Source organism: Calonectris borealis, chromosome 21 (genome assembly GCF_964195595.1).
Source record: "Calonectris borealis chromosome 21, bCalBor7.hap1.2, whole genome shotgun sequence".
NCBI lineage: Eukaryota > Metazoa > Chordata > Aves > Procellariiformes > Procellariidae > Calonectris > Calonectris borealis.
Genome location: NC_134332.1, coordinates 770,080 through 797,979, shown reverse-complemented (window position 1 = coordinate 797,979; position 27,900 = coordinate 770,080). Strand labels below are relative to the sequence as shown.

At 43.1% G+C, this 27,900-nt stretch overlaps 1 protein-coding gene across 6 annotated transcripts in view; it reads left to right on the top strand.

Moving 5' to 3' along the window:
• EXD3 (exonuclease 3'-5' domain containing 3) overlaps nt 1–27,900 on the top strand; it is a 295,665-nt gene that overhangs the window by 95,602 nt on the left and 172,163 nt on the right. For 4 of the 6 annotated variants that reach the window (XM_075170196.1, XM_075170194.1, XM_075170195.1 and 1 more), the window contains 8 exons: nt 56–117; nt 4,272–4,442; nt 5,697–5,864; nt 15,519–15,572; nt 16,159–16,298; nt 17,116–17,216; nt 23,721–23,794; nt 26,606–26,644. In XM_075170196.1, the coding sequence (XP_075026297.1) occupies nt 56–117; nt 4,272–4,442; nt 5,697–5,864; nt 15,519–15,572; nt 16,159–16,298; nt 17,116–17,216; nt 23,721–23,794; nt 26,606–26,644 (809 nt within the window). Of the gene's footprint in view, nt 1–55; nt 118–4,271; nt 4,443–5,696; nt 5,865–9,984; nt 10,309–15,518; nt 15,573–16,158; nt 16,299–17,115; nt 17,217–23,720; nt 23,795–26,605; nt 26,645–27,900 lie in introns of those variants that run through there. The other 2 variants (XM_075170192.1, XM_075170197.1) reach the window with 2 other exon arrangements.

Here is a 27,900-nt window from a genome sequence, read left to right as displayed (position 1 = left end):
TGTTTTTCTCCCCCCTTTTCTCTCTCTCCCTCTCTCTCTGTTCCCCCTCCTCCAGGCCAAGACCCACTCGTATTGCTGAAAACCCTTCAGCTTCTCTGGACAAAGAAAGAGATGAAGGTAAGGCCGAGCTTCCCCTCCACGCTGCAGTTAATAACTGCATGCAGAGCATGTCCAGACGCAGAACGCTTAGGTCAGACCTGCAATTCTTCATGATTGCTTTCAGTTCCAGCACACAGGGGAAGAGCCTATGCATTTGCAGCAAGAAGTGAAAAGAAAAGGTAGCTCTGTGTGATGTGAAGCAGCTCAGGGGCTCATATAAAAGAGCTGAAGTTTACAGGGCTGAGTTACAGAGAGAAAAAAATCAAAGTTGCTTTTGTTTTCTTTTAAACACCTTTTTTGTCCATTAAATGGAGGATCTTTGGGGGAGGGGAAAGAATATTTCTAGTAGCTGAAAAAATGAGGGTTTAACTCAGTAGAAAAGTGCTCTTTGCCAAGTGGAATGATATCAAAGCCTTCGTATTCAAAGTATTTTTACTATTTTTTCTGATTTGGTTTGGTTTTGCCTTTTAGAGTGGTGAATGCAATTTACACTGCCTGTCTAAAATTAGTGCTATATTTTTATACAGCACTCTATGGGCTCTACGAGATTTCTCATAGGGGGTAAAATATACTTCATCTAAATTTGGGAAAACTAACAAAAACACTAGATGCATCAGCTTAGTGGTGAGTTTCCCATGCTTAACCGTGTTTTCCCCTGTGTTGTTCAGGCAGGTTCATTCATAGCTGAGATGTTTTTTTCTGAAAGACCCAGAAACCTGTAGCTCACCACATAGCCACGTGGAATGTGTCCTGTGTGAAATGGCCGGCGTGGCTGAGTACCTTGGTGTACGTGCTCCATCCGAGGTGTCTGGAGTGTTTAGTCATTGTACTTGTCTGCTGCGCTTAGACTTTCCATTACTGATAGTCTGTGGTTCCCAGCCGGAATAATTAAACACAGTGTGAGAGGTGCCTTTCCAAATGGTCAGCCACTGACATAGACTTGAGCTCAGCAACTCTGAAGCCTTGAGCTTTCTATCAAGTTTTGTTAGAGTTGGAGGAAAAAAAATATTATTTGTTAGGTCTTGAGGTCAGTTAATCCCACAAAACAACAGTAGGAAAGAGTAATCATCAAAATCTCTGTACTGTGTACCCTGAGATGTGTGTGGATTGTGAATTAAAATACTCTGAAGAAGACAGAGCCTCCCATCGACGTGTCCTTGGGCAGAGAGCACCGCAGCTTTCCTGCTGAGGGTGGAAAAGCTTGAGGATCCCCGTGAGTCACACTTGCAGCTCCGCTTATTCAGTTTGTTTGTTTCTGGGACGGTCATCCCAGCGAGTCGCTGGTTTTGCAGAGCGTGCAGGCTGCAGCTCCCCTGGGGCAGGTCTGTCCCCCTCGGGCCCACCCCTCAGGCAGGGCCACGTGGCTGCGGGCACGGGCAGAAGCGTCTTTCTGAACCTGGAGGATGCGTTTCCGAACCACGAGGAAAGCCTTTTTAAAGAGATGGGGAGGGCTGTGGTGGGACCAGGCGGTGGCACAGCAGCAGCTGCCTCTACGGTGGGGAGCACAGCATGAATGTCCCTGATGGTTTCTGACGTGTGCTCGTCACGCTGTCACTGAGATGGGCTATGGCATCAGGGCGATGGCATCGCCACCCTTCAGACATGCCATGCACCCACAGCCAGCGTAGACACTTTTTTCAGGGGCAGCTGCTGCCCTGCCCTCTGTGTGCAACTCGAGGTGTGTGGTGCTGCTGCTTACATCCAACCGTCCAGTTCAAATACATGAGGGGAGCTGACTTAAATACAACTCCGTCTGCTCCATTGACATTTAAATGGCAGGGAGCTTCTTTGCCTTTCGCTGTGTGTGAATGTAAATCAATACTGTCTATTAACTAGTGTGAATCAGCCCCTTGGTCTCAAATCAGTGACCGTGAGCAGAAGGAGGGTATCTGTAGATGGCATGACCTCGGTTCTGGAACATGGTTATAAGAAGTGGTCATTTCCTACATAGGAAAGACAGTTTGGGAATAACCAAGAAGCATCAACAGACTGCCCTGAGCTATGTAACTAGAAATAAGGGACCAAAACTGAATGAAGGAGTATGTAGTTTGAGCATCAGCAAAATTTTCCTATTCCCATGATCTGTCAGGCTGTAGAAATCCCCCAAGGAGCATTCCCTGCCATGGGAATCAATTGAAATGGAAATGGCAATTACACGTTTGAGAGGAATCCTTCTCTGGCAGAGAGACGAGCCAGGCAGCACAGCACTCTTTCCTCTCTGATTTAGGTGTCTCATGCCTTTTTTTTTGTTTTTTTTTTTTCCCCCTCAAACTATACATACCATAGTTGAAGTCTGCCGATTGCTAGGAAGTTTTGAAGAAGGCTTTTCCCCTGCTTGTCAAAGTCTAGCCGGTACGAAGTCAAGACTCCGTCTAGATAACAACAGTTGTGCTCCTGGCAGTTGTGCCAGTGTTTGGAGATGCTCTGCGTGTGAAAGCAGGCTTGGGCTCTCGCAGGACCTGCTGTCTGCTGGAGTCCATCCTGCCAAAGCCCGGGCTCTGACTCCAGCCCAAGGAGGAGCTGAGCGGTGTGGTGAAAGCTCTTGTTCAGTCTAAATGTGCTGAAGTGGGGCTTTGGGGGGAAAAAAAGAAAAAAGAAGAGAGGCCATTTATAAACAGTGCAATTTAGTTGGCGAGTTGCTTTGTTTTCCTTTGGCTGTTGTGTTGGATATTTGTGGTTGGATAAGAGCTTGCCTTTTCCTTCTGCTGAGTCTCGCAGTGAAGTTGGAGCCCTGTGTTTAACATCGCAAATTCTTGCCACAGGGAAAAATACTTACAGGGAGAAATCCGTTATCTAAAGTCACATCTTTGTTAGTCATCAGCTTTTTCATACTGCATTTGATAATCTAGTGAGAAAGAAACAGTTTCTGTCGTAAACGATAGGTTTTGTGGTTTTTCCAGACATGAAAGACACTATGGAAAATAACTGTCTTCCAGTAAATATTGTCGATGAATAAAAAAGAACAAATTCGTTGGCAAATTTTCTGTAGATTTTCTTTTGTTTTCCATGTCGTTCTTCAAACTTTATGTTGTTTCCATTGGAAGCTACGACTGGGGCCATCATATACAGTAAATTACAAGTGCTGGCTGCAGGCAGGAATGAGCATCTTTTGGATTTTGCTATTTAGCCACAAAAGAAAGAGAGCAGCTGCTCTTAGTGATTTCTTGTTTTCTGTCTCTGCTTCTGCCTTGCTCCACGCCAGTACATGTACCATGCGGTGAAAGGTCCTGTGTGGGTACTGAAGGATGCCACTTCTTCACCCTGCCAACCCTCCGAGCTCCTTGGAAACTACTTCTAATGTAAACATTATAAAGATATTGCTCAGTACTGCTAATTTATCACTTCTACCAGATGGGTAGTAAGTAGCCTATTAACATTCACAAAGTGAGTGTCCAATTCCTTCACATTTCTAAACACATCACCCTGGGATTCCTAAGATTTATGGCGTGGAGTTTTCCCATGTTCCGAGCCCCTTCGTACGACCTTTAGACTTGCAGAGGTGTGCAGTGCCTGACGTGCAGTGGCAGTAGGTAGTCGACAGCAAATACAGGTAGGTTTGCAGGAAAGGAGCGTAGATTTGCAGGATGGCAGTCTGTCAGAGTTTGAACTCTGATATTTCTTTCTTTTTAATCTTGTGTGTAAAATCCAAACTATTGTGATACTCCCAAATATTCCTGTAACGGTGAGGAGCATTATGCCATTGTGGCTGAAGTGGGTATAAAGTCAAATATGAAAATTTGTGGTACAAGAATGAGGAGGAGTTTATATGCTTTGTTACTTCTAGGTCTGTTAGAAGATGAGTAGGTTTTTGAGCCCGGTTATCTACCTTCAGTATTGCCGTTTTCCTAATAACACCCCTTTCTGGAGCTCACTTCTTTTCTCCCCCTCCCCCAAATCCCAAGCCCCTTTGTCTGCCCCACAGAACAACTTCTCTGTCTTTATGGGATAATTAGTGTGGACAATTGCTGCTTTTCCCATTGGGTTTGAGGTGCAGTGAGCCATGAAGGAATCTGTAATGACATGAAAAGTCACTGGAGGCACGGATGGTGGCTGAATAGCAACAGTTACCTCTCTGAATAGATTAAATTAAAAAAAATAAAGCTTTGTGTTCAGCGGGGGAAGGGAGGATTCACTAATCTTTTTGTACATGACAATGTGTTTTTGTATCTCAGCAGCTCAAGGAAGAAATCAGGCGGGGCTTTGCAGGACTGGAGGACCCATTGGCAGGACTCCTGGACATGCTGGAGAGCAGCAGCGATTGGAAGGGGAAGGGGCATTCCCTCGGGTATTACATCACCACTGAGCTGCAGCTTTGGATAAAAGAGCATCCTGCTGTTCCACAGGTTAGGAAAAGAGAGAGCAAGAGAGCCGGGAGAAAGGAGAGGGCAATTGATTTTAATGTCCCTCAAGTGTCCCCAGTTTCACTTTATTCATAGTCCAGCGTCTTCTCTGTAGTCGCATACAAACACGGTGTGACGAGGTGTGAAATTTGTACTGAGATGATGTTATCTGTTGTATGCTGGCTTGAAAGTGAAATAGTATTAGAAGCTGTGGTGCGAGAGCTCTGTTTCCCCTTCCAAGCTGGGATTTCCATCTTTCCAGATCAAACCACTTTGATCAAGCGTTGATCTTGCAGCCTTTGCCGGGCTGGAGGCTTTCCCACTGGAACTCACATCCCTGCTGTCAGGATAAAACCAATTGCAGTAATCTACTCTGCATATTCTTCCAGTTCTGCAAATAGAAGCCAGTTACTGTACGATTGCTTAACTCCTGCCATATGGTGGGGAGCTTTTATCATCGGGAATGCAGAAAATGGTAACAGTATGACTTTTCAGCAGCTGAATGATTAGCTTTGTAATGTTGGGTCATCAGATTATACGTCCTAATGTTTACCATTCCTTATGCCTTCATATATTCTGACCTACTGAGATTCTCTCTTTTTTGTATGCTTTTCGCTCTGAACTGCAAGATATTTCTATATTTGTGTTGTTTCATTTCCCATTTTTCCAAATGGCTCTTTTTAGATGTTGAGCTCTGCCATTACAGTATCTGCAAAGTGCAGTGAAGTGCTACTGGCACCGAAATTCCTATGTCATGAGAGAATGATCATGTAGGAACACAAGGATTAATACTTGTATCTGTGCATCTTTTGACGATGCTTTTGCTTTTCCTGCCCTTCTTGCACCCAGGAGCAAGCCTGGGAATGAAAATTGAATTCTTATGCCTGATAGGTGAGATCTCCCTTGAGGGGAGTTGCTGGATTCAAAGATTTTCTGCTGGGAACTAGAGGGGAGAATTTCTAAATAGCTGTGTTAGTAAAAGAGGGCATTTTTCCAGTTTCGTATTTTACTTTTGCACAAGGCCATATGCCTTTTCCAGAATTATCCCGCAAACATTTAATGTTTTTAAATTGGATGCTGTGAAAAAAATGTGTATCATATTGTTCTGATTTCTGCTTGCAGACTCCGTGGGGAAATTGGAGAATCCCTTCCCAAGGAATTGGCGTATTCCACTGTTTAAACAAGCTGCATTTTCAACTGCCATTGAATTGTAGCCATCTTTACTAAATCTGTGTTTGATTTTTTTTTTTTCCCTAGTCTGGCATCAAGCTGAAGAAGCTGCAGGCCCGTGTACTCAGAATACTAGCCCAGTGCCCAGCTAATCTTCTTGACCCTCTGATTAGCATTTACCAGCTCCATACAGCAGACCGGAACTATTTGCTTGGACATGTCAGTCATCTTTATCACAAGGGCGACTACAAAGAGGTGGGTCATGTCTTTCAAATAAATTTACCTACCCAGCTCTCTAGTTCTCTGTTAATGTCTGTGTCCTTTTTTGGATGCATTTCAATGTGAATTCCGTTTCATCACAGCAGCTGCACACTGTGAATGGTGCAGCTTAGCATGGTCTTCCCGTGTACATGAGTGGGCTGTGTTCAACCTCATTTTTTCTAATGGCTGAGTACAGAATGCTAGTGAATCCTTCCTCCACCCCTTTTTTGATCTTTGAAAGTAATAGGTTAATAGGGTTTAATTTGGAGAGTTTAAGGGGATGGTTGTGTTCTTTTTTGTTTTCCTTGTCCTTGGCAAGAAAAGAAGGGATTTTAGTAGTTGGTCATAGACCTGCTGTGCTATCTTCAATCTGCCTGCAACAAGGAGGGGTTGGAAAAATCTCTCTGTTCCCACGTGATTACCCTAACCAAAGCGTTCTCAGTTTAAGGAGTTTTGAAGCCTCTTTACCATTGAGGCTCATATTCAAAATGTGTTACTATTCGTGTATTTGAATTTGAGTGGCTGACACTGGCAGGAGTTCACCAAACCCAGAATTTGATATGTTTTACCCTGTGGTTTAGAGTACTTGCAGCATCTCTGGCATCACTGTGATGTCTTGGTAGCCTTGTGAGTGTTCTCATGAGCAAACTACAATACTGTTAATGCTTTTTTTTTTTTAAAAAAAAGGCAAAAAAAAAAGGTTTGTTTTTCTCAAAGGAAACCGTTTGGTTCACTTTGATGGTGTAGAACAGCTTGATCTTGTTTAGCAAAAGAAAAAAGTCAAATAGCATTTTAAAAATCCTATTCTTCAGTAAAGCCGAATTCCCAAGTGAGATCGTGGAAGTCCATTCTTGTTGATTTCTTTGAATACTGAGACAAGGATATTTCATATTTGATTAGAAGTTCACAGGTAGCTGCTTGGAACTTACTCTTTTGCTCAATAAGTTTTTGAACGTGAGTGTTTGAAAATCCTAACAGAAATGTAGTATTTGACTATATTCAAGTGTGATTTTTAAGTTCATGGCTCCAAAGATATTTATTGTTGTCGTTAGAAATGCAGTTCTTTCTAGATCTGGTTTTGGAAAGCTCTAAATTTTTTTTTGGTGGAATTGTTTTTCTGTTCTTTCTTCCACAGAAAGGCTCATTTACTAGTCATTCCCAGTGTGAAGAACAGGAAACCTCAACTGTTGCTTACCCTCAGCCATAACTTTCTTCTAGTTTTGTTTTGTTGCCAGAAGGATGAATAGAATTATCTTCAAGAATAACAGGAAATCTTTTACTGCCCTTGGGGACTGATCATACCTAAGTTCACAGCAACTAGCCCCAAAAAACCTGGAACTAGGGCTCTGAGCACTTGCAGCGGGCTGTGGCGTGGCTGTTTGTCCTGCTCTTCCCCGTCTTTCAGATGCGGCAGTAAAAGCGGATTCACGTGTAGGATTTTTGGCTCTTCTGTCTCTCACCTGAAAGGACAGAAATCCTTATGAATCCTTGCTGTCATTATTTATTTTCTTGCTGTATTTACAGTAAGACACCAGGCTATTTGGATGCATTTCCCTTCGCCTGTTTGGATTCATTGCCTACTGTGGTGTGCGAACCACGGAGGTCCCCGCTCTGCCCCGTGGGTTAAGGCTCCTTTCCCTCACAGAGGTTTTGGAGAAAGATCTCTTCAGAAAACAAGATCCCAGAGATCCCCGGGGACAGCCATGGCGGTTATTTGTTTCCGAAGCGCATCTGGTCCTCCCTGTATGCCTTGTTTTAGTAGAGCTGCTCAAAAGCAGAACCAGTTTGCGGATCGCAGCGGGCGGGAGTTCTGCAGCGAGCTGCTGGGAGGGCCGCCTGGCGGGGCCGGGTGCAGGCTGGGGGCGGCAGGAGAACCTTCAGCTGTGTACGGGCGCTGGGGGGTTGGTGAAGATGGCGCAGGTGGAGGAGACATTCCGATTTAGCAGCGTGAAACAGTAGCTGTGGTGGGGAGGCACCTGAAGGGGAGCGCCGGCCAGCGGATGGCACTAGTGCTCCCATGATGCAGAAAAACACGCTGATACAGTGAGAGTTAAAGGAAAAAGCAGGGACATGTAAGTGGGTTTTTGAGGCGTCTGGCCTGTTTGGGGTTTTTGTCCATTCTTTTGTGAGTGGAGTTTGCAGCTGCTGGGGCAGTATGGCAGCGTGGGGCCTTGCGGCGCTCTGGAGCTGGGCAAGGGGCTCCCGGCTCTGCCCTGCATGGCCTGCATGGCGTGAAGAGGCAGAGGGTCTAACGCTCCCGCTCAGGTAGTTTCAGGTGGAATGTGGCGGCTTCGGCCCCTTCTCAGAAGCTCTCCGAAGCCGCGGGCCGTGGCTCCGCGCCGCCCTCGACCCGGCTGTCCCGGGCCGGGCCGGAGCCCGGTCGGGCTGCCGGGTGGACGGCTTTGTGGGAAGGGCGATGGCTGCCGGTGGGGCCGGGACAATGCGGGGATTCAGCAGACCGGGGGTAATGCAGCGCGAGCGAGTCTGTGAGGGGCCCTGAATAGGCCAGGCTGTGCTCGAGAAGAATGAGGGGTAGGCAGAAGGCAAGCTAGTGTTTCATGGTCATCTTATGTTACACTTCAGCCTTTCAAAGAGTGTCTGGGGCTGGTTGAATGAACCTCTCTTGCACTGCGAATGCGGGAGCCCAGAGACAAAGGGGACTCTTGTCACTCGCAGGCCCCTTTCGGGAATAAAAGCCATTGTCACATGAACAGGGGCAGTCTGGCAGGCTGTGCATGCTTCAGTGCCCCATGATATCGCTAAGTCTCAGCAGAAATCACATTCAGGGCCCTGTCAGCTTTGATTAGCGGGGTCTCATGACTTAATGTGCTGCGATATTTCATGTCTAAGGGTGGCGGCTGTCTTTCTGTGGGATGAATGCCCTCTATTGTCCACTGAGTTATTTTATTTACATTTTTTTAAACAGCTTATAAAGGTAAAAAGATAGCTGCGCTTGAAGAAAAAAATCAAATTCCTTTGCTTCTGGATCAGTAGTGAGTGCTGCTCGGGTCAGATACAGTGAAACTTGTTTTCACAGTCAGCATCAAAGTTCTCGTCTTGTTTAACAGCTTTATAGTAAATTCTGAACAGGTGGCAGTGGAGCTGGGTTTAGGAAGGAAACAATAAATAATCTTTTTAGCCTCTGACAACCAGAAATATTCTTGGGCCTGAGAGAGCTCCCACTCTGACTTCCCTGCATCGGTGACTAGCAGCATTTTTCTCCCCTTCATCCCTTTGGTTCTTAAACAAGAATATTGGACTAAGCTATTAGTGGGGCAGGGAGTATTTAATTTTTAGTAGGTTTTTTTGCTTGTTGTCCATCCAGATTTCTCTGTTTTCAAAAGCAGAGTATAATTTTTTTACTAATGTTTAATCCATTAATTTCTACAAATAATGAAGGTTGATTCTTTATGTTAAATTCAGTTAATGTTTGCTCTTTCAATTAAGATAGTGTGGATTATCTATTAAAATTCAGTTGTTAAAATTTGTCATAAAATAACTTGGAGTACCCAGAGAAAAAGCTCTGTAGACACAGAATTCAAAGTTTTTGTCAGCAATACATACTACTACAGAAGTAATTTATTAATTCCGTAGAAAGGATGGTTGACCAAAGAGTTAAACTTAAAGGAATACAAATATGTTAAGGTGTAGAAATTCATAGTTCAGTCACCAACATGACCTTCAATTTTCAGTGTAGTGATGTTTTGAACACCGATTCAGGGGTGTTATTGTTTGTAGTCCTACTTCATACACGGCGCTTGAGTACTCATGGTGTATTTTTGCAAAACTGTCAATACAGATCAGTGTTAAGATTGATTGAGCACATTAATGGATATTCAGGTTTTGGATTTCTTCACTCTGACTTTTTTGAGCTGTTCCCAGGACAGTGAAAATGTCTCTGATATTGCTTCTTTCCCCCATTCACCACCTTAATTACAAAGGCTTGTTCAACTCTTACTGTATTTTGAAGTGTATGCATTTGAATTTCCTTGTTTCTTTTAAATTAAAAATAATAATGGATAAGAAAAACAAGGAAGATGTTACAGGGGATGTTTCTCATGTAAAGATGATGATGTCAGTCTCAACCCTTTTCTCCTATTAGCTTAATCTACTAAAGGACAGCTTTAATGGCATGTTGCCTGCTAGATTCACGCCAGTCCAGAGCAGAGGTAGCCAACCTGTGGGCCATGGACCACTCTGCCGCCTGCTCCCAAACACCGTGTCTTCTGGAGCCGCCTCTGCTACGGGCGTCTGTCTGGTGAAGTGGTTGGGAAGGAGCTTGAGTGTTGCTGGGAAATAGTAATTCAGATGGTAGTATTCTGCTCCTGCTGCCAGCATTTCTGGGCTCTCGGCAAGCAAGCAGACTCTTGGAGAAGAGGTGCGAATGTGCAGCAGATCTAGCGATACAGAGAGTCTGGATCCGGAGGATCTAGTGAAGGTGGGTGGCCTGTGTGCACAGCAAACTTGGGCAGTGCTCTAGAGGATCACTCATTTGTGAGGATGCACTGACGAGTTAAACCAAGTTTAAAACTGCTTTGAGTGACTTGAGGAAGTCAAATCACAGAAGTGTTTGTTTCAGTTCCCTCTTCCCTTCACCTATGCTCACGCATATTCCAACCTTGACTTTTACTTCTCTCCCTCTACCTCAAATTCTTTAGACATGAGTAACCTGTTACTACTTTAGTTTGACAGTCTCACTCCTTATAAAATATGTTCATGCTCTTTTGAAAGTGGACCTGGGAAATCTCATGTTTTTCTCGTTTCTGAAGATCTTCCTGAAGACAGCTGTGTATATTGTATGCTCTTTAAGCAGGAAGTAATTAAACATCTAACCTGATGTCATACGCTTGTGCAGTGATGCACTCTGAGAGTTTGAGCAAAGCTGATTAGCCACAAGTTTGAAATGAGTGATTCCAAAACACAAAACAGATGTTCCCAGTGATTAATACGTGGTGTGCCTTTTACTCAGTTATTTCTACCATTATTATGAATCCAGGCTTTGATCACTGTGATTTTCTTAGAGTTGACGTTGCATCCTCCTCTGCAAAGTCTCATTCTGTTGTTTGGTCTATTCTATGGGTTTTCAGAAATTCCTTCACCATTGGTTCAGAAATACTACACTAAGTCAAGCACAGGCATATTTACCTTTGTGTTGTCCCAACTTGCTTGCAGCAGAGCTAAGTAATGCAGGAGTCATCAGAAACCATTTGTGTCTGTCCTGCATCATCACTGCAAGCAGTGCTACTAGCAAAAGGTTATTCCTCTGATGCTAACCCCACCGTGGGAAAATTGCCTAAATTGTCAGTGTAGACACCACCCAAGTGCACATGCCCTTGCAGATAAGATCTTGTGTGGCTTCCTGCACTTCGTACTGTATATGGAAAGAATAGTCATTTTTAGATGAGACAGAGCCAATTGCATTCAAAACAAGTAGAGAGGATCAGGTATTGGTGCAGGGTGCTCTGGGCTTGTGTGTTCACTTCAAAACACTCCCCATTTTCACAAACTCTTGTTTTTGCAATCGCATGACTAGAAGAGTGGTCTGGTGCTTGTGGCTTGGCCTGAATGCGTCAAGTTTGGGTAACTTCCCCCATCCTATGGTCAATGCACCCACACACATTTTAGATAGAATTTAATGTAGTATTGCCCAGCTTTGAATTCTTCCCCATCCTCATCCAACCCTCCTTTTCTATATTTTTAGGTGTTTATCCTTGGGAAACAAAACTATTACAAAATGTCCAAATACGATTTTTGCTTTCACCATAATTAAATCAAAGAATGACCCAAAGCTCCCTGAGGACAATGAGAAGACTCACAAACTTTGATGGGATTTGAATCAGGCAATGGGTCATCACCTTTTCTCCTGTACTAAGCAGTGACTTCACCATGTACCTGTCCCGTATGCGCTTGGCGGATGCAAGGCAAGACAGGGACCAATCTTTCCCATATTTCTGTTATGATCTGGGGCAGGAGGGTTTTAGTATAGGTTAGACACTTTTATGTGCAGCAATAATGCTAATAACGCTAATTCTTTGCTGTTATTAGATTACACGCTAGAAACTCTTTATGTCTGAAATGTATTTTTGTGAAGAAGCTCCTTGTACCACCAGTCAGGACTAAACATGTTCTCTTTATAGTTTGAGGAACGTGAGTAGACCCTGATAAGCTGACTATATGTTAGTGTTCACCAGAGCTTTTCCTGCGTCTTAGCTAGGTTTTTTGCTGCTATTGATCAGCTGGAAAAGTGGGGGAGGTATCTGCTGCTTAGGATTTTTGTTGCCCTGCTGATCCAACCTGGGTCTGAGGATCTGCAGTTGGATTAACATGGTTGCTAGCTTCCAGCCACCCTGGCTGGTCTTCCAGCACAGTTGGAGAGTGCAGCACTGCATATGGAGAGGTGCCTGTTTCTTGGGTGGGGAGGGGGATTCTCACCATTTCAGTTACAGCATGCCGCCTGCCTAATTAAAGTGTTTGTTTTCTAACTACAAAATGAGTCTGTGAATGAGGTGTTGCTTTTCTGGAGATCTTATCATCTATAAACAGACTGTTAAAAATAGGGTCGTTTTACACAAAACTTGTTTGTGGAGTGAAACAATTCAAAACATGATAATAACAAAACAAAATCTTAAAATAGCTCTAAGTTGAGACCACAGACACAGCTGCCAAACACTTTCATCTTTATTACAGTTACTCATATCTCTTCTCTTATTATTCCTATTGTAAACACGCTGATTTTATCTCAGTTGTCCTCACTATTCAGCCAGCCAGCCCATGTAACTACACCCTGCAATCCAGCCTGGTTGGGTGTTCCTAGGACCCAGGTCATGCGTCTCCTTCCACGTTTAGCTTTGTGCATGGACGAGGCTGCTGCCCCGCTGCTGATGGCGTTCCCCCTGCGGGAAGCTTCCGCAACAGCACAATTTCTCTGATGTCAAAATGATGTTAAAAACCAGCTGTGATTTGCTTGAAGTTCCTCTGACCTGCAGCGGTGGTGGTGGTGGTGTGAGCTGGGTCTGCTGCAGCTGGGGTTGGAAGGCGATGTCTCTCCGTGCTTTGGCTAAATGCATATTCGTTGCTCTTCACCCTGTGGTACAGGGTAGAATATACATCCTGTAAAAGAGGAAAACCTAACCTGACATGGCGCATATTCATCTGATTAAGTCACCTGTACGGTTAATAGAGATGGAGATAAAACTATGCCATTTAGATAACAGTTCTGCAATTAGGTTAATCTGAACATGCATGTGAACGTTAAAAAGCTATTAGGGAGACCATTGTACGCTTGCATGTTAAAACTAACGGATTACTTGTTTAATAAAAGGTACTAATGAGATCAAATAGTGAAACAAGATTTTAAGAGTTGCAAGTCGTTTTGGGTTTTTTTTAATTCAGCAAACTGAGATAGCTGGAGGAAAATAAAACCAGCTGCTAAAGCTTTGGAGACCCAAAACCCTTCTTCAGGTCCAAAACAGAAGTAACAACCTTCAACTTGTATACAAGTTGAGAATAATTACTCAGCTTGAACTTTGTGATGTTAATCTGATAATTTGAGAGAAAAGGTACTTGGCGCTTGTGGAGCAGAGTAGCATAGTAGCCTCTAAACAGGTGGAATAGTTATAAAGTCTGGAGTAAGAGGTTTGGTTGAAGAGTTAGCTGGGCTGAGAAATGATGATGTGCCTTTCTATTCAGTGTTTAGTTTGTAGCATGCAGTCACTGCATTAATAGTTCCTGCTTTTGTCACTTAAAGCTCTTCTGCTGATTCCTCTTTTGGGGATGAGGCCTAGACTGTCAGTGATGCAGCGTTCGTTTTGTGTTAAAAAAACAAACAAACAAAAACCCCCAAAAAACCCCAAACCCCCCAAAACCAAACCCAAAACAAAACAAACAGAAAAAAAAAATGTTTTCCCATTGATAACTGGGTATCTCTGTTCTTTCTGGACAATAAGATCAAATGATTGAACTTACATGTGTGTGTTGATTGTCTGCTTTTGTACACTCCGTCTTTGATGCAGTGGATGAAATACATGCATGAATTTCCCAGAAGGTAATGTAATCCACGGCTTCTGCTCCGAGCAATGCTCGGGTGAGCTGTTAGGTTTTGTCTGTGTTGCTTGGCTGGGTCTGCAGAACATGTGCTTCCAGTGATGAGTTAAGTTGAGGTGTCATTTGAATGCTAGGAGAGATCACAGAAAATGTGTTTCATGGTGTGCTCCTACCTCCACTTAGGTTATTTTTCTGGTTAAATTTCTCTATAAAGGTTTCATGCAGGTGAAGTATAATGATGAGGTTTGCTTGGGGGAAATTCACATTTTTTATTATTGTATTATGTTTGTTTATATATTCTAACAAATAATACAGTTCTAAAATTCAGCTATTTTGACAAACAAATCCATCGCTTTCATAATCTTTCTCTCAAAGCAAGATCAATCACAGATAGCAGAGAAACCTGTTGAAGAGAAGAGCTTTTCCTCTAAGCCCTAACATACTGTTTTTATCCTTATCTGAATAGATAGGCATTTGTGAACTCAGTTGATTACGTACTCTGTCCTGTTGCTCAGCGTTACACGCATGCTGCAGTAGGGTCAGAGATGTCCTATTTTCAAACACTGTTTACAACCGTTTTGGCAAATACAGCCTAACTTTGCAAAGTAATTAGAAGGACACTTCATGTAAAACGTCCGTGTTACCTAGTTCACAATTACGTCAGTATAACACATAAACGCGCTAGAAGGCCTCTTGCTCTTATTACTCTATTTACTGGAACAATACACTATATTAAAGAAAGCCATTATATGTTTATTCTGTGTTTGAGATCCAAGTATTCTCACACATTACAGAAATTAGACACTATTAACTGCTTAAAATCCTAATTAGTTTATGTGCCTCCCAAGCAATGCACAGTTAGATCTTAATACATTTCTGTAATCACCAAGCTGGGACAGGATAGACAGTGGCTGAACCAGTTCTTCTCGCAGTCTGAGTTACTGCAGTTCACCGTCGCAGAGTTTCCTCATCTGCAGAAGGTACTGATTTGGAGTTAATTTGTGAACGTGGCAGGTCTTGGCTTATCAAAGATTTGTAGATACCACAAAAGGGAAAAATATAGTTCTTGCCGTCTTTCTGATTGTGGTGAACCTTAACACTTTCAGGGGTGTGGAGCTACGCAGAAATTATAAAAACTAAGACCTCTTGATTTCAGGGTCTTTTAAATCTTGAGTTGCTTTCACAAAATGCAACCATTTTACAAAATTTAAAAGGCACAGCAAGGTGGATAAAGGTAATTCAGAAAGGTGTGGTGGGTCAGGTCTTTTTTACAATCATATTGATAGAAAATATCCATCTTAGCTGATTTTGTTCAAGCGCTTTACTTTCTCTCTCTCTCTTTCTGCCAGACAACTTGATCTTTAATTTTTGCTCCAGGGTATGCTGCTACTTGGAATATGCAACTCTGCCAGGAGTGCTCTTGTACACTTCTAAGTGGAATGTATGTGGCCAAATGTTTATATGATTTGTACTTGAAAATCTAACAGAAATAATTAACACATTAAAAATTTGTATAATAGCATATATACTTCGCTTTGGAATAATGCCCATTTACCCACTGTGGTGTTCTTCTCCTAAATACGCAACTTTTTTTGTATTTTCTAGGCAGCCATACTGAGTATTAAGCTAAAATTACAGCCAGATCAAGATGTGGAGAAGGTGAGTCATTTCCTCTGCAGGCTTCTCTGTCATCAGATCCACCTTTTGTTAAGCAGGAGATCCATCAAGGCCCTCCAAGTTGTGCTGCCTTTCACTTGAAGCTTCACTTTGTTCCCCAGAAGTAACTGCTGCATTGCTGATGTACTTTTACATCTAGGGAAGTGACAGAGTGTATTTTGTTAGATCCCATTACAGCTTACTGGACTGTTTTTCTAGCTGCAGCCACTGTTATAAAATATCCTAGCTGTGTTCTTGACAAATGGTTATCACTATGATGGAGTTCAGTGCTTTTGCTATTTTGAAGCTTTGCTAATATTTGTGTTGAAAATGTCACATCATTTGTGTTGGCTGGTATTTGTGTTGAAAATGTCACATCACTCTTCTAGGCAGCGCTGGTTGATTAAGCAGGAGGGTTGTGACTCGCTGGCCATGTCTGAGCAGCAGGGAATGGGGCAGCCCTCTGCCAGGTTTCAGTCTGCCATGTCATGGACCTCTTCCGTTCCTTCTCTGTGCTGCAGCGCTCAGTCTGTGGAGCATGGTCATCAAAGGCAGGGCACAGAGCTTTAAATGTAATTTCTTCTCCTAGATGTGTACGCCGCTACTGCTCCAGGATAAAACTAACTTGGTGGAAGATTATGTGGGAGAATATCCTGAGCTCCAGAGCAAGCTCTTGCAGATCCTGGACACGTGGTGTGAACCTGGTTTTAATATCAGAGACATCACAAGGTAGAAACGCTTATTGACTTCCTAAACAGCTGGGGCCAACTTGCTGTCAGAGGACAGTATGTTCTCTGGTTGTCTATCTCAGATCATTTCTCAGCGTAATGGAGCGCAATATATTTACTTCTCAGCTGAGAAAGGGGAAATTCTGGTGTCTGCGCCAGAGTCTTCTCAAACGCCTCAGCCCGTAAGACAAAGATATCATTCCTATTGACAGATGCTCAGTTCCTGCCAGGAGAGAGGAGTGCAAAATGAAACCTGTGCAGTTGATCTTAGCAATATAACAATATCAAAGCTTCCTCCAGGAGGCTGTAGCAATCAGACTCTCGTGCTTTGCTGCAGACAAGGGTGAGTTTCAGTATCGGTTGTACAGGTTTTGCAGGAAGATACTACTGTGATGAAGTGGCAGAAAAACAAGAGATGCAAGTGGTTAACCTTCATGTGCTCGTGAAATAGTCGTGTGTGTTTTAATTTATAAATTGCCTCTCGCTAGAATAGCTCCTGTCAGTCACAAAGCCAACAGTACAGTCAAACTCACAGTGTAGATGCAATAGTTGCAGACTTAGTTCTGAAAAAAGACGAGAGGGAATTGCTCGCTTTCTCTTCCTTTAAAATAAGCCTCTGGACTTGCTTCAGTCACTAGCTGGGAAATTTGTGCGGTTGTATTGTTGGCTTTTTGCTGTAACTCTGGAAAGGCAGGGGACTGTTCTTACCAACACCTGGCAAACCCCAATACCTCTACTGTTAAATATCTACTACTTGGGAAACATACTTTAGGCGATTCCACAGATGTTTCTTTCTGATTTTGTTTATTTGCTTACAGACAATATCAAGGCCTGTCCAGGTACAAACCAGATAAATTTAACCGTAAAATGCTAAGCAAGCTGGTCTTCAGGCTCCTAGACCGATTTAATGTAGATCCAGGTATGTGATATTGCAACATATTGTGGAGTTATCTCACCAATAAAGAACAGATGAAGTCAATTTGTCTTCTTCCATGTTCAGCAAGGAATCTCTGCTGTAATTTATCATGGGGAGTTTCAGGGTTTAATTAATGATATTGAAAAACAAAGCTGGTAAGTTATGGGAATTATCACTTTGTGCTGTCGAAGAATGAAGTGCTCGTGACTAATAGACTGCTTCTTTCATGATATGAAATAAATCTTGACCTCAGAGTGGCTCTACGTAAACACATGATGGTCAGCTTTGAGTTATGACTCCATTCCACTCACATAAGAGGCAAGTCATTATTCATCTGGGGATCTGTTTTCTTGAGTTATGGGTCCGTCAGCTGGGAAGAGATAACCCTTGGGAAGCAGGAGCCTCACAGCCCTTTGTATTCTTTGCATAAACTAGGGTTGGTGGTAGGGAATTTTAAGGCTCTTGCAGCCTTTCGAGAGAAGTAACACATTTTACATCACTGAATAGATCTGCTTCACTACCAGTTATCTAACAAAATCTACTTTGTTTTGCTTTGGTTGTTAGCAGGGACTGTTGATCTTTTTTTCTTCTCTTTCGGACCTTGTGTCAGACACCTTTAGGTGCACCTTTAGGTTTTATCCTGCAAAGCTTTCCATCATCAGCCCAAGATATGCAATTCTCTTTTCTTGGACTGAAAAGTGTTTTCTAACCACAAATTGTGGGCTTATTACACCTGGCAGCAACACTATATTGCATATTAATCTTCACATCTTCAGACTGGTGTTCAAAAGTTAATAAGATAATCCTTACAAACCCTCATTGGAGGATAGGTAAATATAAGTAAACTTAGCACATCGTTGTGAAAGCTGAGACATAGGGGGGTGATTTATTTAAAATCTAAAACCTTCCCAGGAGTTCACTAGTCTTCAGTAATTTTTCCTCCTTTACAAGGTTGGTCATTCAGTAGGCTGTATTGTCTTTTATCATCTGTAAAGAGAATTGAGTTGTTCCCCTTTCCTTATGAAAGATCCACCAAGAGTGTGGTATTAACCGTAGAGGTGAAATGATATGACTGTTCACGTGCAACATCCTGAGAAATTAAAAAAAAAAAAATCTAGGAGAGGAGCATGTAGCTGTTGATCTCAGGTGCTCTCTGTGGGATGGTAGTGTGCCTCAGCCTGGTGATGGTGTCCCAGATGTTGTAGCTGCTGATAACAATGGCCAAATCTTGCTGGTCCTCCACAACACATTCACGGGTGAGGAGGTTCCTTGAAGTAGATACAGGTCCCATTCCTGCCTACGCTTCCAGAGAGTGATTTATCCTGTGCAAACTGCAGTGTCTACAGTGCAGGATAAGTCACTTGCTAGAGAGGGCTGTCCACCTCTATTGATGTGAGAGGGGATGTGGGCTACTGATTTAGACATGCCAGACTTGGGGCAGCTGAGACCAGTGTTGGATGACTCTCATAGTCCCATATATGAAATTAGGTGTTTATTTTTTAGGTAATATCACATGTAATTCAGAGCAGGACTTCACACTTTGCTAAACTGTGGCTGTCTTAGTCTCCTTTGAAATGCTTTGGAAGGGGATGAATGCCTACAGAGGAACTTCTGCCTTAGTGCTGGTCCTGCTTGAACTGAATTGGGAAATGGTGGCAGCTGGAATAACATGGTTTTCCTTTTCTTCCCACCTCTCTCCCCTCCCTTCCTCTGAATTTCTGGGAGTTCTTTCTCCATTCTTTAGTGGAAGTAAATCTGACTGTGACAAAAGAACGTACAAAAAGGAAGCAGGCTAGGTAGAATGTACAGATTAAAAACTCCCCTCATTTCTCTTGTTCTGAGCAGCTCCAGCAATGCTAGCAGTGAGGTAAAACTCACACTTCTTGTTACCTCAACTGATTGTGGGCTTGTTCGATGCTGCAGTCTTCTGCTGCTTTCTGTCTCCTCTTCACTGGTGACTCCTACTCGCTGAAAGAAGCTGAGAGCAGCAGCAGAAGAGGGAAGTGGCTTTCGGTGAGAAAGGCTGGAGGAGGACAGGGTTTCTTGGTATGAGAAGGCAAACTTCTGTGTGACTCAGTTCTTGCAGTTCCAAATCTACTTTCATATTTCACTACCCGAGCTCACTCTTATCCGCTCACAGTAAATTTCACTGACTGCTAAGCAAAACTTAGGTGGTGATCAGCCATTAAGATTTGAAACACTCCTTGGAACTGCCAGTCTTAAATTTCAGAGCCAGATAGGAGGTGGCCCAATATAAAAAAGATCTGGAACCTCAGGGGAAAAAAAAAAAAAACCATCATCTTACATTAGTCCACCTCTTCTTTTTCTGAACTGTATTCCAGTATTCCTGTTAACACACAAAACAGAGCATGGTAAGTGAAAGATTTTCTGTCAAGTCCCAAAAGTGTCCCAATAAACTGTGTGTGGATTCCATTTTATTAGCTTTATTGGGGAAGGCAGAAGTTGGGCAGAAATGGCATGTGATTGAGGAAAGTAAGTTTTATAGAGTCTTTTCTCACACATGGATCAGTATGCTCTGGTTTAACGAGCCTGTAGCTTTTGCAGGCTAATTACTTAATACTCTTTGGAGGCCCTGTGAGATTGACTTAGATTTACAAATGCAAGTTTCAGTCAAAACAGTTCTCAGAGATGAGGGAACAGACCCTACCTAGGTTTGAAATGGTTGAGTCTATTTTCTGTTGTGTTTTTGCACAGCCAGTATACCACAGTGGCGTTTTTCAGTGAAAATACCATTGGGTATGAGGTAGAAATTATACCATTCTGAAAAGTATAACTGTCCTCATCTGTTGGGCCTTAGTGCCCGTATGACAATAAAGCAGATAATAGTGGTGTTGATAGAGAAGAGATGGTAATTGAAAGCACAGTTAACAGTTGTTGTCCTGTAGCAGTGTAATAAATTAGCTGAGCACCTTAAGTTTTGAATGCTATGAACATGTTTTTACCATAGTCTTTAAAAAGTTTTTTTAGCATAAACTAAGAGAAATGTTTCTCTTCATTTGACCACCAGGTTAACCTTTTGGTTTAACCTTTGAATTCAATTTGGTGTGAATCTTCCTTATTAACCCCCAAAATTGATTTGTGAGATAAAGCGCATCCCTCGGTTAGTGTTGGGGCAGTAGAGGGCAGACGAGGGCTGCTCAGCAGTCGTGCGTCTGCTCAGGTAAGTCACAACTGTCCTCAAACTTCATCAGGTCTGCGAGAGCTGCCAGCACATCGCAGGGCAGTCACCAGGGAGAGCTCCAGCAGGGACTCGTGGGACTCTACACTAGGCACTTTCAAAAGATGCTGTGTTAGGGAGGCAGGAATAACTGTTACAACTCTACAGGAATGCCTGTGGAAGGAGGAAATTTCAAATGTTTTTACCTTTTCCTTGTTAGAACAGAGCAGAAGGTTATTCCTTTCCTTTACGTTTGCTTTACAAGGGTTGTTTCCCCCTAGTTCCATGGTGATTTTCTTTCAGAGTTTTTTAGCTCTTGTCTTAAATACCAGCACGTCTCTACATAGCACTGTGACTGAGAAGAACCTCCAGGCTTAGACGTCAGAAGATAGGAGCCATCCATTCCTGAGGTTGCAGTGGCTGCAGAGTCAAGGTGCTGAAGGAGAAGGGGATTCGACATGCCAGGGGCCTTTCTGGGGCCCTTACCTTTCAGCTACATTTTTGGCTACTGAAGTACAGGCAGTAGAATATGATCTGCTCTAGACCAAGACAAGCTGGCCAGCGGCTCCAAGCTTTTCGTCGGCACCACCCTTGCAGTTCTGAGCATGAATTCATCGTATCCAACACATGTCTAAAGACCACAGCAGAGCATTTTTTCCTTTAGGCATAGATTGAAACCCTTGTGCTATGCACTCTGTTCTTCCTCCAGTCAGCTAGTGCTCCAAGCAGAAAAGCCAGCAGGTAGCTCAGGGGTTTGGGGGTAGTCTGGGGCTTCTGCTGTTTCACCTTCCTTTCTGAAGAGCGCTGTCCCTGAACTGTAGTGGCACAGAGCATTTTATGAGAGACACTAATGCATCTTTGAGGCTACAACAAAAAGAGGGTTTTTTGAGTCCGGCCATACCCTCCACCAATTCGCATTTCGGGACTAATCTCATAACACACTGAGAGACTAATGCACAGCTTGCTTCTCATCAGATTCCCTGGCAATCCTTAGCAATACCAGGGTAAAAGCCTCTAGCGTTTCAGGTACCCTGATTTTATTAAAAAAAGGCTCCTTTATTTTGTCCCCAAAGTATGCTTTGTCTGGGACCTTCTGTTTTGCCAGGACAGGGTGAAGGAGTCTCATTGTGAATGGAAGTCAAGCTCTCAGGGCAGTGTAAAGAGGATTGGGTCCACATCCCAGCTCAGGAGGCATCACATATCACCTGGGAGTGGTAGCCACACACCACACCTAAAAATACATTGCACCATCTCCCCAGTAGACACATCTTACCCATGTTACACGAGTGAAATAAGTGAGTATTGCGGGTTTCATACCCTGCGTGACAAATAGATTTCATTTTTACTTCCTCTGTGTTGCTAATAGCCATTAACTCTCTGCGAACGGCTGAGAGCAGGCTGGAGTTTTTGCTTCTGAGTCAGTCCCAGATGTGGGACTCAGATGAACTACATTGTGGTACAACTGCCAGGTTAAGAGTTAACACATGCCCAAAGTGGTGCTTGTACCACTAGTGCTCCACAACCCAGTCATGATCCCAAAACCCCATTGATCCCAAAACCCCATTGTACAAACACTGAATAGAAGGATGGTCCCTGTTCTGAAAAGCTTAGGACATTGCCTTTTGCTCCGACCAACAGAACATTGGTTTTGGTTCACTCAACTATGTGTTTGACCTTGAGTAAGTTGCTCTGCCCTGAAGGGTTTTGATTTCTGCAAATATAAGGTGTAGATGGTCATGAAACTGCAGGGAAAAGGTCTGGCAAAGACTCTGCAGTACCACCTGCGTCACCCTCCTACCCCAAAGCCAAAGGGGCTCCTCTATTATTTCTGATATACATGGAATGTGAACCTATTCTTAAAGACCTCCAAGGTGGAAAGTGTACCATCTCCTATACAACCTATGCCAGTTCTTCGCTAGCCTTGCCATTAGGTTTTTGTTGGTTTTTTCCTCCAAAAGGCGATATGGAATTTCTCATGCCTTTATGGCTTTTGCTAGATGCATCTCACGTTTTACTTTGAGCTTTCTGATTTTATGTGTTTGTGCTGTTCTTTTGTATGTGTGTGATCCAGTTCCCATATTCCTCCAGATACTGGGATAACGTCCGGAGGAGAGATCACCGTATTTATTGGTATAATATCCTGCGGGATAATTGCAATAATTTCCTCAGATCCTTTGAGGGCAAGGATATGTTGTCACACTGTGGAAGATTAACTTAAAAATAACAGCTTTGAACATTTCTATTTGAGATGGAAATGTTCAAGTTATGAAGTGATGCTTCAAGAGACACGGAGAAGCTGCAGTAACCCGTGGTACATCGATTCATATCCCTCTGATTTCAGGGTCTGGTATTCAGAGATCTTTCTTCGTTCTGTCAGGTTTTAATCCTCGGGCATGCCATGCGGGGGCACGGAGAGTGCTAAGCTCTGAGGCCCTTTGGGTCGGTAACACTAGTTTCTCCCGGTCTGATTGAAGGGAGGCTGCAGAGAATTTTCACTTTACTGTTTTCTGTTACCATTTCTGATTGCTGGTCCTGCTCCTTCCAGCTACCAGCGAGATGGTTTAGGCACTGAAACCCCAATGAAGGCTTTGGTTAAATCTTTTCCTGTACATGCATACCAGCATCTAGCAAGAACTGACAGATACGTATGCTAATCCTGGTTAATGTATTTTATCTTCTGCGTTTATCTCTCTTTGCACTGGATTTCAAAACAAGGTGCTATGTGAAGATCTTGTTTTTTTTCAGTTGTAATGAGGCATATCTAATGAAGATGACAGTAATAAAAATAATAACAACTGTTGCTTGCTAGCTCAGCAAAACAATAGTCACCTCCCTCTTTGTATGGATGTGGAGTCTCTTTCATGGATATATATTTTATCGGATAAACTTTAGCCACAAGTTTACATCCCGAGTAACATGTTCAAAACTGCTTCAATCAATTAACAGCACAGGTTCCAATTAAATCAAAAAGAATGCAGCCTCTAGAGACTGGAGGTGGTGCCTGTGTGAGGATGCTACCTAATTAAAGGTGTGAGGTCATTGACTGTGGAACATATTGAACCAGCAAGTGGATCTTATCATTCAGGGGTGGTAGAACCAGAGATATCAGAACCCAGAATTAGCATTGCTAATCATGGTTGAAAGTGTAAATAACAGTTTATAGGTTAGATAAGCTGACAATGTGTGTGTCTGTCCGTCATTGTTTCAAGTGTGATGGCATCCTGCCTTCCACATTGAAACTGGGGAAGGAAAAATGTAATGTCTAGACAGTAAAACTTCAAGGAAGTTCAGCTATGTTGTATACTTAAATGTCTTTTTCCTTCTTTTAGCTCTCTGCCCTAATGTCATAAATCAGCGGCACTTGAGAACTCTGAATTACCTCTTTTACAAGAGATTTGTTGAGGTACGTTTCTGTATTGTGTGGCATGGGTGTGAATGATGAGGCTTTTTGTTTTTTATTTTGCATTTTGAATAACATAATTGATATGATTGAAATGTATTGATAGTATATGAGCAAGTTTTCGTTGTGAGTATTATTGTATAGAAATGCATTGGATCTGCCACTGGACCTGTTTTTTCTGTGAGTGAATAGTTGGTGTCCATTCATATTCTAATGACTGGCTGTCATGATTGCTCAGAGCTTGATGCTTGTTCCCCTCAGCATCCTCAGCGGTGTTCTGAGGCACGTGAAGGTAGGTCAGGGCGTGCTCTCCATGCGTTCAGTTTCTCTCAGCCATCTCAAATAACAAGGAGCGTACTGGCTAGAGAGTTTTTTGGTGGTGTTCGGTTTTTGGGTGTTTGTGTGTTGTGGTTTTTTTTAAGAACACTAGGTTTTAGGCATTCCACATTGCTGGGTTCTTTGTAGGCACTTTTCTTTGGTACTTGTGGCCTGGCTGTGATAGGTATGGCCCAAACCTGCCACAGAAGCTTTTTTGTGCTAACAGCCTTGTTACTGCTGAGGAAAATAGTAGTACTTTCAGCTCTTGAACCACTCTTTGAACTAACTTTACTTTTGTCCAGCCTCCAAATTCTCTTTCCAAATACGCTGGTACTTGTCCTGGCACTGAGGGCTTGTAGAAATAAGAAGATGCCATTAATTCTTTCTAAGGAGCAGGTTTCTAGGAGGCAGCTTGGAGGGTGACTGTCTGCAGAATTACTTGACTGTGGTTTCTCCTGCCCTCTCCTGAGTGTACTGAGCCAAGTCACTGCCCTTCGGATGCTCTCGAGCTCACTGCACTGGGGAGCAGATTTCTCTTCTTGTTAACAGGGCAGTTTTGGTGCTTCTCTTGATGGTCTGGCATTCATCATTATCCTGTGCCTGGAGAGAGATTGTACCAGCTGAGAGTAAGTTTTTGTTCTGCCTCTTCTGGAAAAAACAGCTTGCACTTGTTGTATCCAGGTGTATCAATTGGACTGTGAAGGACAAGGACCACAAGAGACTGAATATCATAGTGAAATGTTTCCATTTCTTGAATTTTGAATTATCAAGCTGTATTTGCCATGGAATTGTGTTTCATCTGCAGTTCATAGAAGGCTGTCTCCTTGTAGATACAGAGGCTTTTTTAACAGAGTTTTAACAGAGCCCAACAGGTTGTTCAGATGTTCCTATGGTACTACTGATCCAGTCTTCAGAGCGCCAGTTTTCAGGAAATGAGACACCTCCTCCAGAAGTGCCTGTTCTTTTGTTCAAAAGAGGATTCGTTTGATGTTCTGACAGGAGAAGGCAGATGCATGCGTTTTTTCTGATCCCCCATCCCCCAGTATTTTGAACGCGAAGATGGGGTTGAGTGGTGGTGATCTGATGACCCCATTCTGGCACAGCCAGTTCTGCTCCCAAGACCTCGTGATCCATCAGGGAAGGCTCTGATCTGTCTTTGCTGCCTGCCAGATCCACTGACAGAAGACCTGGGGAGGATCGAGCATTTCAACGTCCTGCATTTCAAAGCTTTAATGTTGGATGACATCATTCTAGACAGCTTGGTCATCTGCAGTGAGAAAGGAGAAAGCATTTATCCAGGTGTATTTATTTAGCAGAGTGGAATGGATTCTTGATCTGGTGTTCTGCTCTCTCTGGCCTTCCATTTCCTTTGTTTTGGAGTATTTGCTTGATTTAAAGTATCCAAGCTGGCCAGTTACTTCCATTAAGGTACATTTGGCAGCTGTTTCTGGACACAGTCCCTTCTTCTGAGAGCTCTTTGGTGTTCTCTGTTTACCATTCTCAGCTGTGTATGAGGTCTGGTTAAATGGCTCCTTTATCTCACTAGTATTTAAATTACATGCTTGTATATCTCAAAGACGTTTTCTTTGAGGCTCTTACTCCCTGTTTGCTCTTGTACCTTTCCATAAAAGTGGCACTAGTAATCATTGTTACCTCTGCCAGAAGTGGGGGTGAGGCTCAGGCCTCGGTGGCGGATCAGTCTCGCGCAGCCTGTGTTCTTGGCAGAGTGGAGAGTAGGTCCCATCCCAAGTTTCTCCCCAAGGCTGGCTCTGGACTACGTTGGAATGGGGATATTAACTTAGCAGTTTCCTTTCCTAGACCTTATGATTCCAGAGGATTTTTCATGACTTGGCTGTTGAGAGAAGTTTGTATTTTTATATTCTGAAGGCTCAGCCTTGCAGATGATCCCTGAGATCACTTCCTTTACCTGGAGCGTATGGGGATGGCTCTCCTCTGGGCCAGCTGTTGAGGTGAACATCCATAGACATATTGCAGATCTGAGGTAAAGGCCACAGCAATGATCCGTGTGTTCCACCAGATCATGGCTTGTTTCAGCTTTGCTCAGCGATGTCTCTGTCATTGCAAGAGCACCATGTGAGCGTTGAGGCATTCAGAAATGCTGCCGCCCTTTGCAGAGTGTTCTTAAGGTGATCAGTTTTCTGCAAATGAGCCCAGGACCCAGCTCCGGGTAATAACGAGAGCTCGGGCTACTGCTGGGTAAGGGCCTGCCATTGCCTGTGTACTTTGATTGCATATGAATTTTTTTGTCTTCTGTGCTGTAGTGTAACACTTGCCTGAATTACTTCATCTAAGCTGTGTTTTTCTGCCATGCCCCAGCTGGTGACATATGAGAAGCAGAGGTTTCCCGTGTGCTCCAGAGTGCGTTCCTCAATCACAGTTGATGCCAGTCTGTAAGGTGGTGTGTTAAATTTCAGCTTGCTGTATGTAGCATTCTCCCTTTTCTAAGGCGGCTCAGAAGTAATTTTGTCTTTTCAGAAAACCATGACTCAGGAGAATTGGACAGATCACGTTCAGGTGAGTATGGATTTCCCTCTCCCATTTTCTCAGGGTTATTTGCTTGGAGATTTTAAGATGTTCAGAATATCCAGCTCTGGAGATTGTAGTCCTACCATTACAATTTTGCACTTTCTCATAACTTCATAAGCATATAGCAAAATTGTACATGCAGGGAAGAGCAAGGAAGAAAATTTATACTTTAATTCCTGTTATGTCTTTAAAAATGCTCTGATTTGGCTGGAACATTTAGATAAGATTATCAAGTACATTCTTTTACTTTCATGCACTTCTTTGTAAATGAACACTACAAATATTTACGTTGATTAATTACAAGGAGGGGGGAAAAGAGAGTTCTCTTCAGGCAGCTAACAAGGTGTGTGAGTAAATTGGGACAAATGTTAGATTCCCTCTGCATGCTCCACTGATCATTTTCAACAGGTTTATTAGGTGACTCTTAGATATTGTGACTTCTACGTCTTGTGCTGTAGGACACAAGTAATTTTAATAACACAGGAAAAAGGGTAGCAGTATTTTTTTTTCTTGGTGTATAAACAGGAAAGTTCAGGCAAACATGTTTTGGCCTGATACTACAATAAATACATATGTGACAATGAAATGTCAAGAAATTCCATGATGACAAACCATTAGTGATTATTTATGTGCCCATGATATCCCTATGGAATTGCAACCTCATGGTGACTGTTTGCTCCTTTTCTGTAACTCCTCTCAGTTTGAATTCTGCAGCCATTAAGGATTTCTGACCATCGGCTGGAGCACTCCTTTGAAAATCCATTTGAACGGTCAGTGTGGGCCTCTGAGTGGTAACAGGCCAGCCTGACGACTAATGATCTCATGCATTTGAGATCTTCGGCACTGCCTGTACACATCAGCAAAATGACTGAATATTAAACATGACATGTTTCTTCTCTCTTTCATGGGTCAGAAGGGAAAAGGAACAGTTCAAAAGGTCATGAGGATGTGTTTTTTAAGACAAAGATCATTGATAAAATGCCCAGCAGCCCTTCATGGCAACTGTTAAACCTACTGAGTGTTTTCAGTAGTGAATATCCAACTGCTGTGTGTAGTTTATCATACCCGTGCGAGAGGCCAGACTCTGTGAGGAAAGGAAGGGGTCTTGCCTCTTGATCTCAGTGATCTGAACCAGTGAAAGAGCTTTTCAGCTTTTGATTCTCACAAGCTTAAAGGCCAGCACAAGTGCTGGTGCCTTGCTGGATCAAGACCTGAGATGGGATTAGCCATGACACTGTAGCAGA